At 44.1% G+C, this 14,598-nt stretch overlaps 1 protein-coding gene across 1 annotated transcript; it reads right to left on the bottom strand.

The window, feature by feature from the left end:
• Nucleotides 1-3,194: 3,194 nt before the first annotated feature.
• Nucleotides 3,195-10,148, bottom strand: MARS2 (methionyl-tRNA synthetase 2, mitochondrial). The gene has a single exon (XM_079781941.1). The coding sequence runs from the start codon at nucleotides 10,105-10,107 to the stop codon at nucleotides 8,317-8,319; it is 1,791 nt and encodes a 596-aa protein (XP_079638067.1). The 5' UTR covers nucleotides 10,108-10,148; the 3' UTR covers nucleotides 3,195-8,316.
• Nucleotides 10,149-14,598: the final 4,450 nt, after the last annotated feature.

Below are 14,598 nucleotides of genomic sequence, written 5' to 3'. Positions count from 1 at the left end.
GAATTAACTACTTTCTAGAGGTTGACTTAATGTGGACATTTTAATAAGAAAAACTTTCTACTTTGAAGATCATTAACTAACAATTTTTTATAATAGGTCAGACAATGTTATAATGAATGTTAAAAATATTTTTGTTATATTTAACAAAAAATATTCCTTCCAAATCCTAAAATAGAGTAAAAATCCCACCATCAGCTTTCATACAATTAACCATACATATTTCCAATACTTTATTTTAATACTTACAATTTTCTTCTATATCAAAATGGGCTTCTTACACATTGTAAATTGATTTACTTAAATGCATTCCAGTAATGAGTTATAAATGAAACTAAACTCAGGACTAAAAAGTTTTGCTTTCTAAAAATGTAGGTAGTGTCCATAAAATAAGTTTCATAGAAATTTAAATATAAATTTAGTGCAGTAATTTCAGTTTACCAGGATTGAAGATTCTTTGCTTTATGAAAGCCTTCATAAATTCATTTTCTTAGTGATTTTTGAAGATAATAAAAAAGTCATATATTATTTATAATACATATATCAGTGTGATTTATTAACAAGAAATAGACTGCCGTGCAGAAAAATACTGAAAAAGTGCCCATTGTGACTTGCTAACTCTGGGACTGTGTAGCTTGAATTTAGAGTTCTGATGAAATCATTTAAAACATAGAATAAAGATATAGGTGTTCTTGGCCTTCTAAGTTAGCAAGAACTTTTGATACATTTTCTAAAATACAATATAGATGATAGCTAAGTTTTATATAAACATAGATTTTATCATACTTCATTAAGGTGTAGCCCATGGCCAACATCATAGCTATCTTTCATAAAACATGTACAATATGACAGAGTATTCTCTATGCAATTCACAATAAAGTCTCTAATTTGGGAAAGTTAGAATATGTTTTGATTGTCATATATATAAGGTTATATTTTACCAGGAATTTTCCAGTATGTGTCATTTTAGCTAATGGAGTGGTTTATGCTTTGGTAATAACTGGAGTGAGGTGTTTAATCTGGTTTCTGCAGGCTTGTTAGGAAAGATGTCACGAATATAGTAATAAATGTTCAGTAATTCATAGAACTTATATTGTTAATAAATAGATGAGTTTTTTAGTAAGTTCATTTGTATTGAAACTGTATGTATGAAATGAAAGTTTCAGTGTTTGTAACCTCTAATAAAATTCTCTGGCCTTGTTACTATAATAGTTAATTCAAATAAAACTTTTGAATATTGATGTTTTCATGTATAGAGATAAATGTGTATTTTAAGCATCAAATAGTAAAATGTTATTTCAAAATACTTAGCTTCATGGATATGATAATATACTTTCACTTAGAGGAGAACTGTTGGAGCCAAGAATTTGGGACACTGTTCTGAAAATAAGAAAATAATCTTAGCCGAAGCCGGTTTGGCTCAGTGGGTAGAGCGTTGGCCTGCGGACTGGGGGGTCTCGGGTTCGATTCCAGTCAGGGGCATGTTCCTTGGTTGCGGGCACATCCCCAGTGAGGGGTGTGCAGGGGGCGGCTGATCGATGTTTCTCTCTCATCGATGTTTCTAGCTCTCTATCCCTCTCCCTTCCTCTCTGTAAAAAATCAATAAAATATATTTTTTTAAAAAGAAAATAATCTTAAGGAAAAATAAAAATAGAAACTATAGTTAACATTTTTAAAAATTTACACCAGCACATATAAGCAGGCTTAAAATAATAAAGGAAACTATTGAAAGCAAAAGAGAAATATATCAAATATTATGGTAAAAGTAATTTTTTTCTAAGTTTCTGTTTTGGCAGTCATCTGTTTCAGAATCTAGCTATCAAGAACTCATTCTTCATTTTGAAACAATCATTGGTATACTTCAATTAAGGATTCTTATGTAGACTTTGCATCTTTAGGTCTTGGACCTGAGTGTGCTACTTCCTCCTCCCACAGTCCAGTGCCTTCCTAGGTGCTCGCTGATTGGTTGTGGCTTTGACGCCACGGACGGTGCTGAAGCTCTGGCTCGGAGACAAGTTGGAGTCTAGGTTCTCCTGCTCCACAGGCTGCGTAACCTTAGCCACGTTCCTCACTCTGTGCCTCAGCTTTCCAGTGAAACGGACAGACTGCTTCACAACGTTACGGGAAAGGAAATGAGGGAACACAAATCAGCAACATAGAACTTTGGGTTCTCTCCCTTCCTTCGCTTATTCCTGAACCAACAACTTTTAAAATGGCAAATTATGGCCGGGAGTGTCTCCCTTTCTAATCCATACGGAGGATTTACTGAAGAGATAGTACATTTGCTGACGTTTCTATTCAAAAAGTAAGTTATTCTCACAGAGACATGCATGGAAAAGGTCAGAGTCTTGGTCCAAAACCTTGTCTGCTATAAAACTTTCATTGTTCACACTGAGCAGTGATCCACTTGGTAGTGAGCATTAGACTGAAGTGTTAACATCTAGGGTGAGTTATCTTTACTTCCTCATTGCATGGTTTCTCTGAACTCATGAAAGGCAGTTTTTTGTTGGTTTTTGTTTTGTGGTTTTTTGCATACGAACATTTATCATTTTCAATTTTAGCTTTGGGTCTTTACAGTTAGAGGCTATGTTATTAGGTCATACAAGTTCATAATTCTTATAACTGTTGGTATTATTCCTTTTATATTCTCACTTTATCTTTAGTAACAATTTTCCCTTCAATATAGTCTACTATTAATATTATACCAGCTTTCCTTTGATTAATATACCCTAGTGTTTCTTCATGTCATATCTTCTGTTAAGTCTAAGTATATACTTTTTAACTACATATAACTAACTTTTCACATTTAAGCTTGAACATTGCTGTCTTTTGAGAGGTTCATCCTATGATGTTTTATTTTATTACAATTACAAACATATTTTTATTTATTTCTACCATCTTCTGGGCTTTCTTTTACCAAATTTTTCATTTTTCTTTGCTCTTTTTTTCTCCTGTCTTCTATTGGATTGAGTTCAAACATTACATATGGCTTGAATGAAATACATTCTATTTGTATTTTAATGATAACCTAAAATGTGTAACACACTTGTGAACTCTGTATTTTTTTAAGGTATAGCTTTTTAATCAATCGACACTTCTAGACTAGTTCAAAGGAAGCCGAAGTACTGGAACTATCTTAATGTGTTCCAAAGTAAAAGATATTACCCTTTAAAAAATATTTTAATCAGGAAAAAAAATGTGTAATTGGTCATATTTTTATTGAATGTATTTATTAATAGAACTATGATCCAATCTATAACGGTCATAAATTAGCTTTTGAAGGTTTATCTTCATGTTAAATTCAGAACAGTGATTGTCAGTTAACGAGGGGTACATGCACAGGCGTAGCCTTAGGAGTGGACTAGCATAAGGAGGTCAGCACCATTTCACCACACCGCACACTAAGAAGTGGCATCGTCCATTTCCACAGGGATTCCTAAAGCTGTCCCTCCAGTTTACCCAGGGAGTCTTCCAGGCCTCCTGCAGACATTCCATCCCCAAATCCTTAATGACTTGAAGGCAGGGCTCACCTCTCCTGGGAGCTAGAATGTTCTTCTTGCAGATGGCACACTTGGTTTCCTGAAACATCCTGACATCGTGTATCATCTTGTTCTTAAGTGAGGAAGTGTTGTGGACTTTAAAATCCATTGGCGAGTTGTACACCAAATGGAGCTTAAATTCAGTTCACAGCCAAGGATGGAACTTCTATACTATAGCCTCACCTTACTTTGGTAAAAATTCAAATGTGGCTGAACCTCCCAATAACTATTCATGGGAAGAGGCACAGTACAGAGTATACCATTTCTAGTTGTCAAAGCACTGAAAGATCTTGGCAGATAGCTCTTCCCAGTTCCCTTTCCTTATCATGAAAATGTAAGTAAAACCGATTGCCTTCATGTGATTGAAAGCAGGTATTTGAAATGCGGTCAGTGATTCCTGTGAGATGGCTGCTTTCATTGAGAGGAGCTCTGCTGGGTTAGCCAGGACTACCTGAACTCAAAGGAAGAGCCTGTTCATCTCCAGGTGGGTGAGAGCCGCAGAGGAAAGCAGCTTAGGCTGGGCTCCCTTATTCCTTTGTCTCAGAAAAGACGACGACGCTCTTCTTAAAAAGTTAAAATCCCCACTAATGAACCCAAATTAGCTTGGTTCTGGCCCTTCCAGCAATATTAACCTCAAATTTGGTGTTACTATTGATAAAAGTTGACCAATCCTATCCCAACTTCCTGTTAGAGGAAGGGGCAGGACTAACAGTGCTGTGCTGAAATGACATATTTGATACTTAGTTTTGCAAGAGGCTTTTTTCTAGAACTGATCCCCCTAACCCAGTGATGGCGAACCTATGACACGCGTGTCAGCACTGACACGCGTAGCCATTTCTGATGACACGGGGCCGCTGAGGCGGCCGCATGCCGAGGATGAAACATTTGCTGCTCCTGAGGATGAAACATTTGCGAAATAATGTTTTTTCCTCAAAGTGACACACCACCCGAGTTATGCTCGGTTTTTTGGCGAAGTTTGACACACCAAGCTCAAAAGGTTGCCCATCACTGCCCTAACCTGTGCTCTTGGTTACCCTAATCTGTGCCCTAGCTCCCCACAAGCTCTCTGAACTAGTAAACCTTGCTGCAAAAGTAGACACATGGCTGTCAGTATGCCCACACCCTTTCAGATCCACTGATATTTACTCTGGCAAAAGAGGCCAAGGACCACCAAGGTGAACAGCCCCCTAGACCTCACCAACAGGAACAGTCATTCCCGCTGGGCCAATGCGGATCAGGGGCTGAGCGCCGAACCATGCACCAGGTCACTGGCTCTATTCCCACTCAGGGCACATGTCAGGGGCTCGATCCCCAGTGTGGGGTGTGCAAAGGCAGCTGATCAATGTTGCTCTCTCATCAATGTTTCTTCCTTCCTCTCTAAAAAGTCAATAAAAACGTATAAAAAAAGGACGGTTGTTCTATATCCAGTAGAACTCTGGGGGCATTGCCTCCAGGAGGCAATTATAGATTATACAGCAGCTTTATGGACCAAACCTTAGTCGGGAGGCATCCCCATCACTCAAGGTTCCACTAATGCAGGCCAACACTGCAGCTATGCTCAATAGGGGTTGGGCATTGGGAGATCCAGGTAACCATCCCTCCATAATGCCCAAGGAGGAAGCTGTTGAATGCTTGGTACTGCCACATGCTGCCTGTTACTTTGTAAGTCATCCTACTTGGAGCCCTACAACCTGACTGGCTTTACTTTGGTCTTAGAACTTCCCAAATCTAAAGAGCTATGTTCCATTCACAGGTACAACTGCAAAACAAAGGAAATTGGCCTGTGCCTCAGGGCCCATATTTCAGCCGAGGCCTTCCTGAGTACTTGATCAACTTAACAGTAAATTTTTCAGGCTTTTCTCAGCCCCTATAGTCACCCAGGTCCTTAAGAAAAATGAGGCCTAGTTCCAGAATAACTTGAGATTTCAGTGAAATCAGTTTGTATCTATTCTTGTTCCTGCCTGTTCTTTTTTATAAATGTATATTTATTGATTTCAGAGAGGAAGGGAGAGGAAGAGAGAGAAAAGAGAGGATCATTGATTGGCTGCCTCCTGTACACCCCACACTGGGGATCAAGCCCTGCACATGTGCCCTGACTGGGAATCAACCCATGACCTCCTGGTTCATAGGTCGATGCTCAACCACTGAACCACGCCAGCTGCACATTCCTGTCTATTCCTGACCTCTGTATAGCCACAGATCTCCTGGCTTCAGAGGTGCCTAATCTATGAGTTCACTTGTGGAATAGCCCTCTGATATCGAATGGTGCCACTTAACATATACTGTCCTTTGCCAACAACTTCCTGCATGACTTCATAGACAGGAATATAGTCTACCAAGTTGATAGTTTATCACTGTAACGGACATCCTGTGAACACCTGATCAGTGCTCTGTCATAACCTCCTGCAACACTATCTCCAAGAATAACCTACAATGAAAATCTGAGAGCTCAAGAGGATTATTTGGGAGAAACTTTTCTGGTCAAGGGACCCAAAGATGCCAGATAAGCTGTTAACAGTTCTGGAGAAGGGGGGTTCTTAGATGTCTACAAGTTTAACATCTTCTCCCAAGTGGTTAGGATGCCCTCTCTTGGAAGTGCTATGTCCTCCAGTTTTAAGTTCTACCTAGTCTCCACTTGCCATTCTTACCAATAAAGTGCTGGATCAAACTGAATACATCCAGTACCCAAAGGCTATCTGCTTTACCTCCTACAGAAAATCAAACTGGTTCATCTTCCATATCACACCTTTCATTCACAGTATCTTGTCTTTTGTAATACCTTCTCCTCTTTGAATCCCCTATTTTTTGTGCCCTCCAGTACCACAGATACTCTGGTAGCCAGTTAAAATGCCTGCGCAAGTGACAGACTGCACAAAAGGAACCCCATTAACACCCAGCAAGCAAAGGTCCAGTGTATGGACCAGCACTAGGCCACAGGAAAGCTCAGTCCAGTGGAAGACACTGTCTCTCCATTCATGATAGGAACTGTAAGACCGTTCACGGGCACTGCAAAGGCAGAGGTTATCATTGAACTGGTTGTAGGTCTGTTTTCCTTCATGTGAACACATCCCATGTCTTCCACTACTCTGCTCCGTCCAGCCCTAGGAGATAACTCGATCCTAGGCCCCAGTAACCTGCCCTACGAATCCCAGCAGGTAACTGGAATATGTCATTTGGAAAGTCCAGGTCTGAAGGAACATTTGTCAAAACGTCCTTCCACTTTAGGATACTTTCAAGCATTCTTTTTTAACTAATGTTTCCAAGCAAACAAATCTCTTAATAGAAACTGGAGCTAAAGAGTAGCACACAGAATAAATCTGGAAACTAGCAACCTAATAATTTACTTCATAATGAGCCCTCTGTGCTTGCTACCATGCTTAGAATGGATATTTCAAGGCAAGTTCTCACTTTCAACTTTGGCCTGGCTGTCCAATCAATCACCTATCAGGTATAATGCTGGTTCACTGTGTGCAGTCCTTATATAATTAATACCTTAACGTCTTTTCTGTGTTTTTATGGAGCCTTGGAGAGATCCCTGCATCCAGTTTGAGATTCTTGGAGCACTGATCATTCCTCCCTTCACCACCACCTTCAACAAATGCAACAGTACATATCTGAATAAGGTACTTACAAACTTTTAAACTTTAATAACAAGTTAAAAGAGCATAAGAAATAATCAGTAAAAACTACTTAAAAGTAATTGTATTAACATTTATAGTAACTATTCTACAATTTCTGTATTGTATTAACGATGTTGAGTGACCAAAGAAATCATATAAGGTAAATTATGTATGTGAATAACAAAATGATGACGAAAAAATATAAAATACTGCCCTTTTGAACAACTTGAGATTTTTTTTAAATCATACCTCTAAATTTACTGTTATTAAAGTTTAAAATTTTAACATACCAAGTACCTCAAGAGAGCTTTATAATTTATCATAGTCCAAACAAACGTGATACATTTACTTATTAGCACACTAAGTATTTAATTAGACTAAAGGTCCTTTTTCAGTAGTCTGAAGAAAACTGAGGATTCTGATCTTTTTTATGGCTTCCTGTAAAACAGCAGTGGTTGCAGTTATCCCTCATTTTAAGAAAAGCAATAAAGTTTTTCTTAAAGTCTGCAAAATTAGAAAGCAGAAAACAAATTTCTTCTCAAGACTGAACCTCCGTCCTAATTCCACATGTGAGACTGGAGCCATCTACTGGTTGGAGTGTAGTGTTACAAAGCACAACTATTGGACTGCTAATATTAACAAAGTATAGGGAGTCATGATTTTAAGAACCGAAAATACAAACATGGATAAAAATCATCTAGTCTAGGACACTGACTTTTTAGAAGTTAATAAAAGAATCTCTTTTTAACAGGAGACCCAACATATATAACAAAGTAGGGCTTAACGTTGAGGTAGGGGGCCTCCAACCCCAACTCTGATTCCCCGGGCCCAGCCAATGGGAAACAAGCCACGAGAGGGAGTCTGGGCAGATAACCTAACTGTGGTGTGGAAGGAGGCACCGTAAGAAAGAATGGTCTCAGCAAAGTGGTCTCGGACCCATCTTTCCCCTGGAGGCATCTCGGAGACACTGGCATACAAAGGGCAGTGGTTAACGAATGGGCAGAGAAAACAGGAGTCAGGGCTGGGCACCTGAAAGGTTTTAAACCTCTTTTCACAGGGACATCGCTTAGGTGCTCATTCGATGCAACACTTAAGAAAACATTAAGATGACTTTCCACATTGGCGCCTTTACCACAGCCATAAACCACAGAACGGGGTTTCTAGGTCCTATGGGCTTTCACCAGCCGGGCCCTGGACTGGTCCAGTCGTGGAAACAAGAGCCCAGTTTCCGGTCCCAGCCGCCTCCCTTCAAAGGGGCAGGGATGTCCGTAGAATCGAGGCAAGAAAGCGAGCTCCCCAAGGCCCCTCTCTGCGGCAGAGACCCCCAACCTGGACAGCAGCTGGTCAGCCAGGCTGGGGGTAACAGGCTGCAGCAAAGTCCCAAAGATCCGCAAACATTCCAAGGCCACGTGAAGCACAGTACCCAGCCAGGGAGCATCCCCGGGGCTCTCCCAACTCAACTTCCAGGGCGCGTGCCTTTGGACAAAGCCATTGGTCTGCCGGACACAGCTGGACAGCGCCTCCAGGGCCTTGTAGATCTGGAAGTTCGCGTAGTGGTCGGCCACCTGCCTGGGCAGGGCGGCCACGGCGCTCACCAGAGCATAGTCCTCCGCCCCGGCGCGAGCGGACGGCCCCGCCGGCCCCGGCTCCCGGGGAAAGCAGGTGGCGCAGAAGGCCGGGTAGGTCCCAGAAGGGTTGATTCTCCGGGCAGTGCATCGGTTCAAGAGGCCTCCCAGCGCATCTGCCAGCTCGGCGTCGAGCAACTTCACCACCTTCTCCTCGTAGTAATCACAGTCCCAGTTGGGGACGCCCTGGCGGAGGAGGAAGTAGCGGAAGCCGTCCACAGTGTAGCGGTCAAGGCAAGTTCTGGGGTCCACTACGTTGCCCAAGCTCTTGGACATCTTTTGGCCGCGGACCGTCCAGTGGGAGTGGACGTAGATGCGGTGTGGCGGGCTCAGGCCGGCCCCCAAGAGGAAGGCAGGCCAATAGATGGCATGGAACTTGAGGATGTCCTTGCCTATGACATGGCAGGTGGCCGGCCACCAGGCCTCGAACTCGGCACTGGGGTAGCCGACCACGGTCAGGTAGTTGACCAAGGCATCCAGCCACACGTAGATGGTCTGCGAGTCGTCCCCGGGCACCGGAATGCCCCAGTGCAAGTGGCTCCTCTTGCGGGAGACCGACAGGTCCGGCAGGTCCTCCTCCAGCCACTGAAGGACGGTGCGGTGGAAGGGCTCGGGGGTGATCGCCTGAGGGCTGTCCCGCAGCCAGCGCTGCAGCGGCTCCCGGAACTGGGACAGCCTGAAGATGTAGTTCTCTTCCCGGGTCCAGGAGACGGGGTGCCCGCTCTCGACGGACACCGGGCACGGATCCCCCGACGGGCCGGGCTGCCGGCTGACCTTGGCCTCGGGCAGGAAGCACTCGTCGGAGGCGCAGTACCAGCCCTCGTAGAGCCCCTTGTAGAGCAGCCCCCGCGCCTGCAGCGCCGCCCAGAAGTGCTGCACGGCCCGGCGGTGCCGCGCCTCCGTGGTGCGGAGGAAGTCGGTGCAGGAGACGCCGGCGTCCCGGAACAGCCGCTGGAACTGGGCCGAGACGCGGTCGCACAGCTCGGTCGGGGGCAGGCCCGCCGCGGCGGCCGCCTGCTGGATCTTCAGGCCGTGCTCGTCCGTCCCGGTGGAGAAGCGCGTGGCGGCGGCGGCGCCGGGAACCCGCAGGCGACGGTGGCGGCACAGCGCGTCCGCCAGCAGCGCCGAGTACAGGTGCCCGATGTGCGGCGCCGCGTTCACGTAGAAAATGGGCGTCGTGAAGTAGGCGCGCGCCTCGGGGGCTTCGTCGCGGGCGCCGCGAGGGCCGGAGCTGCAGGGGCGGGGGCGGCAGGGCTCCGGGAGCGGGAGGCCGCGGGCCGCGGCGCGTCCGAGCCGCCGCGCAGCGCACACCCGCAGCAGGATCATGGTGCCCCACGGCCCGGCCGGCGCAGCGGCGCGCTGTTGCACGTGGGGGGCGCGCATGCGCAGCCGGGCCGTCGCCGCTTCCGGGCCCGCCCTCCCGTCGCCCAGGCCACGCCCTCCGACCGCCCAGGCCACGCCCTCCGATCGCCCAGGCCACGCCCACCTCCGCGCCCACACCGCCCCGCCCCGCCAGCTCGAACGTCGCCCGGCGGCTGTGAGTGGCCGCAGCCGAAAGGGGTCCGCTTAGCGGAGCTGGCTGCGGGGAGGTTCTGAAAGTGGTAAACCTTCGTCTTCCCACAACGGCCTGTCTGCCCGTTTGGGTTGTCATGTCACGTGTACGGATCTGTTTTCCTCCAGGCTGAGCTCACGTGGGCAAGAACGTGGTGTTTGGGCATTTCTCACCACCCAGCCGGGGGCTGGCCCCGCGGGCCACAGCCTGCCTCAGGGCGGCCCCGGTCACCGCAGGGCCCTGGAACAGCTAGCCTCACCTCCGAGCACAGCGGACACGGCTGGGAGGGAGGACATAGCTACCGAGAGCGCCTGGGGGAGGATGAGAACCGAAAGGTCAAGGAGATCTTTAAACACCTCAGTATTTGTTGAATCAACAGCAAAGGTAGATTTGAAATGTGCGAGTCTTTGCCGAAGATGATGTAGGTCCAGGGAGGTGGAATGTCCTCTGGGGTCACTGTGCACATAAGGAAGAATCAACCTTCCGGTTTATTTCACAAAGTAGTTACAGTAATTTCCTTCAATGGCCCTGGGGTTCCTAGAGCAGTTTATTTTTTTTTTTCCGTTTTGCTTTTATTAACGGAACTCCAGCTCTATTGGAGGGGATGCTTTGGGAGCCCAGAATTGGATTAATATAAATCCTTGCTTCAGGCATGCTCTCCTCTTTGGTCTATGACTAGCCATCTTTTTTTTTTTTCTCTCTCTCTCTCTCATTTAAATAGTCATTTAGTAATAAAATGGAATGGTACACCTGTGAACCTGCAACTCAACCTAAGAACTAAGAACTAGAAGTGGCTCTCTTACTCAAAGTCACTGATCATCCGAGTGATGCAAATCAAAACGGCAATGAGGGTGTCAGAATGGCTATCATCAATAAATCAACAAACGACAAGTGCTGGCAAGGATGTGGAGAAAAAGGAACCCTTCACAGCTGGTGGGAATGCAGACTGGTGCAGCCACTGTGGAAAACAGTATGGAGTTTCCTCCAAAAATTAAAAATGGAACTCCAATTTGACCCAGTGATCCCACTTCTAGGAATATATCCGAAGAAATTAGAAACACCAATCAGAAAGGATATATGCACCCCTACGTTCATAGCAGCACAATTTACTATAGCTAAGATTTGGAAATAGCACAAGTGCTCATCAGCAGGTGAGTGGATTAAAAAGCTGTGGTACATCTACACAATGGAATACTACGCTGCGGTAAAAAAGAAGGAGTTCTTATCATTTGCAACGGCATAGATGGAACTGGAGAGCATTATGCTAAGCAAAATAAGCCAGTCAGAGAAAGATAAATATCACATGATCTCACTCATTTGTGGAATATAATGAACAACATAAAGTGATGAACAAAAATAGATCCAGAGTCATAGAAGCATCGAACAGACTGTTCAGCCTATGAGGGAAGGCCAGGGAGGGTGGGAGGGTGAGAAAAGATCAAGCAAAGAACTTGTATGCATATATGCATATGCATAACCCATGGACACAGACAATAGGGTGTTGAGGGTCTGGGGTAGGGGCAGGGCGGGCTAGAAGAGGTCAATGGGGGAACATAGGTAATGCTTTCAGCAATAAAAATATTTTAAAAAGAAGTGGGTCTCTTAAATGTCCCGGAAGAGCAGCATTAGCGACACCTGGGACCTTGTTAGAAATGCATATTCTTGGGCTCCCCCACCCCAACTACTGAATCAAACTCTGGGTGGGGCCCAGCAATATAGGTGTTGTTGTTTTTAGTACATTTTTATTGATTTCAGAAAGGAAGGGAGAGAGAGAGAAACACCAATGATGAGAGATAATCATTGATCAGCTGCCTCCTGCATGCCCCCACTGGGAATCGAAGATTGACACTCAAGCACTGAGCCACACCAGCCAGGCTGCAGTCTAGGTTTTAACGAGCTCTCCATGATCCTGATGCACACCAACGTTTGAGAACCACTGACCTAGATTACCAGTGATTTAGTGTGCTCCTTTCCTCCTTGTTTTCCTGTTCTCCCAGAGGTAATAATCACTGTCGAATTTTGTACTTTTGCATTCACGTTATCATATAGTATGTCTAAGCAACAGGCTGTTTCATTTTGCTTGTATTTAAACATTTTTAAAAGGCTATCATACTGCATGTAGTCTTCAACTTGCCTTTTTCACTCAATCTTTTGTTACTAAGATTCATCCATGCTTTTGCTTGTGACTCAATTCATTTTGACTGCCTTATAATAATTTATGAATGGGGGCATATGGTACGTTGGATCTGATTTCTGTGGTGATATGTATAGTGGACCAATCGAATTCTCCATAGGAGCTACGATAAGCACAACAGACATCCTTTGGGTATTTAGCTGAAGTGCTCTATTTGATCCAGCCATTGAAAAAGGGCACGTGAAGGATAGGTAAAACTTAGAACTGTAGGGTACGGACACCCTCCAGAAGTAGGAAACAAATCCGGTTCTCCAACAGTTCTGCCCCACCCCCTTACTTTTCCATGGAATCTCTCTTCAGCATACCAACATGCTGTTTCTTCCTATCTTGAAAAAAGTCCTCAACCCACGCTGCTGCTCCATTTCTTTCCTTCCCTTTATAGCAGAACTCCGTGAAACTAATGGCTGTTGGTGCCCATTGGAGTGGTTCAAGTTTTTCCTCTTAGGGACACTAGTGCAGCTTTTCATATATACTTCCTGGTACTGATATGCTAACGTTGATCTTGGATATATATACTTAGGGGTGGTATCGCTGGATCATAGAAATGAGAGTGTTCAGTTCTGAAAGATATTGCCAAGTTGTTTTCCAACATGGTTGAACCAATCTACATCCCCATCAGCAACATACCCCTAAGGAGGCCTCTCTAAGACTTAGATATTATCTACTTAATTTTTTGCCAAACAAGTATAAAATGCTATCTTGCTCATGTTCATAGAAGCATTATTCACAATAGCCAAAAGGTGGAAACAACCCAAATGTCTTCCATCTGATGAATAGATCATCAAAGGTAGTATAGCCATGCAATGGAGTATCCTTCAGCCATAAAAAAGGAATCGATGCTGCTACATACCACCACATCGCTAAACCTTTAAAACATTATGCTAAATGAAGGAAGCCAGACACAAAAGACCACATATTGTAGATTCCATTTGTATGAAATACCCAGAATAGACAAATGCATAGAGACAGAAGAGACTAGTTGTCGCCATGACGTGGGAGAGTGTTGGGATAGAGAGTGAATGCTTAAAGATACGGGTTTTCCTCTTAAGGTGATGAGGAAGTTCTGGAGCTAGATAGTGACGATCATTGTATAATATAGTGCAGTGGTCGGCAAACTCATTAGTCAGCAGAGCCAAAGATCAACAGTACAACGATTGAAATTTCTTTTGAGAGCCAAATTTTTTAAACTTAAACTATATAGGTAGGTACATTGTTATTAACTTAATTAGGGTACTCCTTCAATCGCACTATACGTGCGTGCCCGCACGTGGTATTTTGTGGAAGAGCCACCCTCAAGGGGCCAAAGAGCCGCATGTGGCTCACGAGCCGTGGTTTGCCGACCACTGATATAGTGACTGTAATGAATGCCTGAATTGTACACTTTAAAGTGGTTTAAATGGTAAATTTTATGTATATTTTATAACAATAAAATGTTATCTCACTGTGGTCTTGATTTGCATTTCCTTAAGTAGAAGTGAAATTAAGCCATCTCTTCATATATTTATTAACTATATATATTTCTTTGAAGTGCCGACACATATATACTTTTCTATTGGCTTGTCCTTTTCTTTATTTGCAGGAGGCCTTATGTATTCTTGGTCCTGTTCCTTTACTGGTTGATAGTTCACAAATGTCATCTACTAGACTAATGTCTAGCCTCTTCACATTGAAGAGGCTTAATGAGTCATCAACTATCAAGCAGACTTCTGCAATACTCTCCTGACTGGCTGGCCTCCCTCCATTCCTGCTCCCATGATGACCACCTTCTTCAAAGCAGCCCCCGTGACTCATAGAAAATGCAGACTGACTTGACTACCTCAAACTCCTCCTTTGATTTTTTTTTTCATTTGATTATTTGATTCTCCTTTGCTGCCTACAAAATAAAGATCAAGTTCCCTTTGTATGGCTTATGACCCATTAGAGCTTAGCTCTGGCCTCCCTTAGAGCTTAGTCTTCTTTCAAAATTTAAATTTTTGTAATTTTTAACTGCTTCATTGTTTTCAAGTTTATGCCATACTGTTCCATGATTCCTGACACATGCTTCTCACCTTTTTTTTTTTTTTTTTTTTTG

This window comes from Cnephaeus nilssonii (genome assembly GCF_951640355.1).
Source record: "Cnephaeus nilssonii genome assembly, chromosome: 10".
In the NCBI taxonomy this organism is placed as follows: Eukaryota; Metazoa; Chordata; class Mammalia; order Chiroptera; family Vespertilionidae; genus Cnephaeus; species Cnephaeus nilssonii.
The sequence above is the reverse complement of the archived record's forward strand: the minus strand, read 5'-3'. Positions and strand labels throughout refer to the sequence as shown.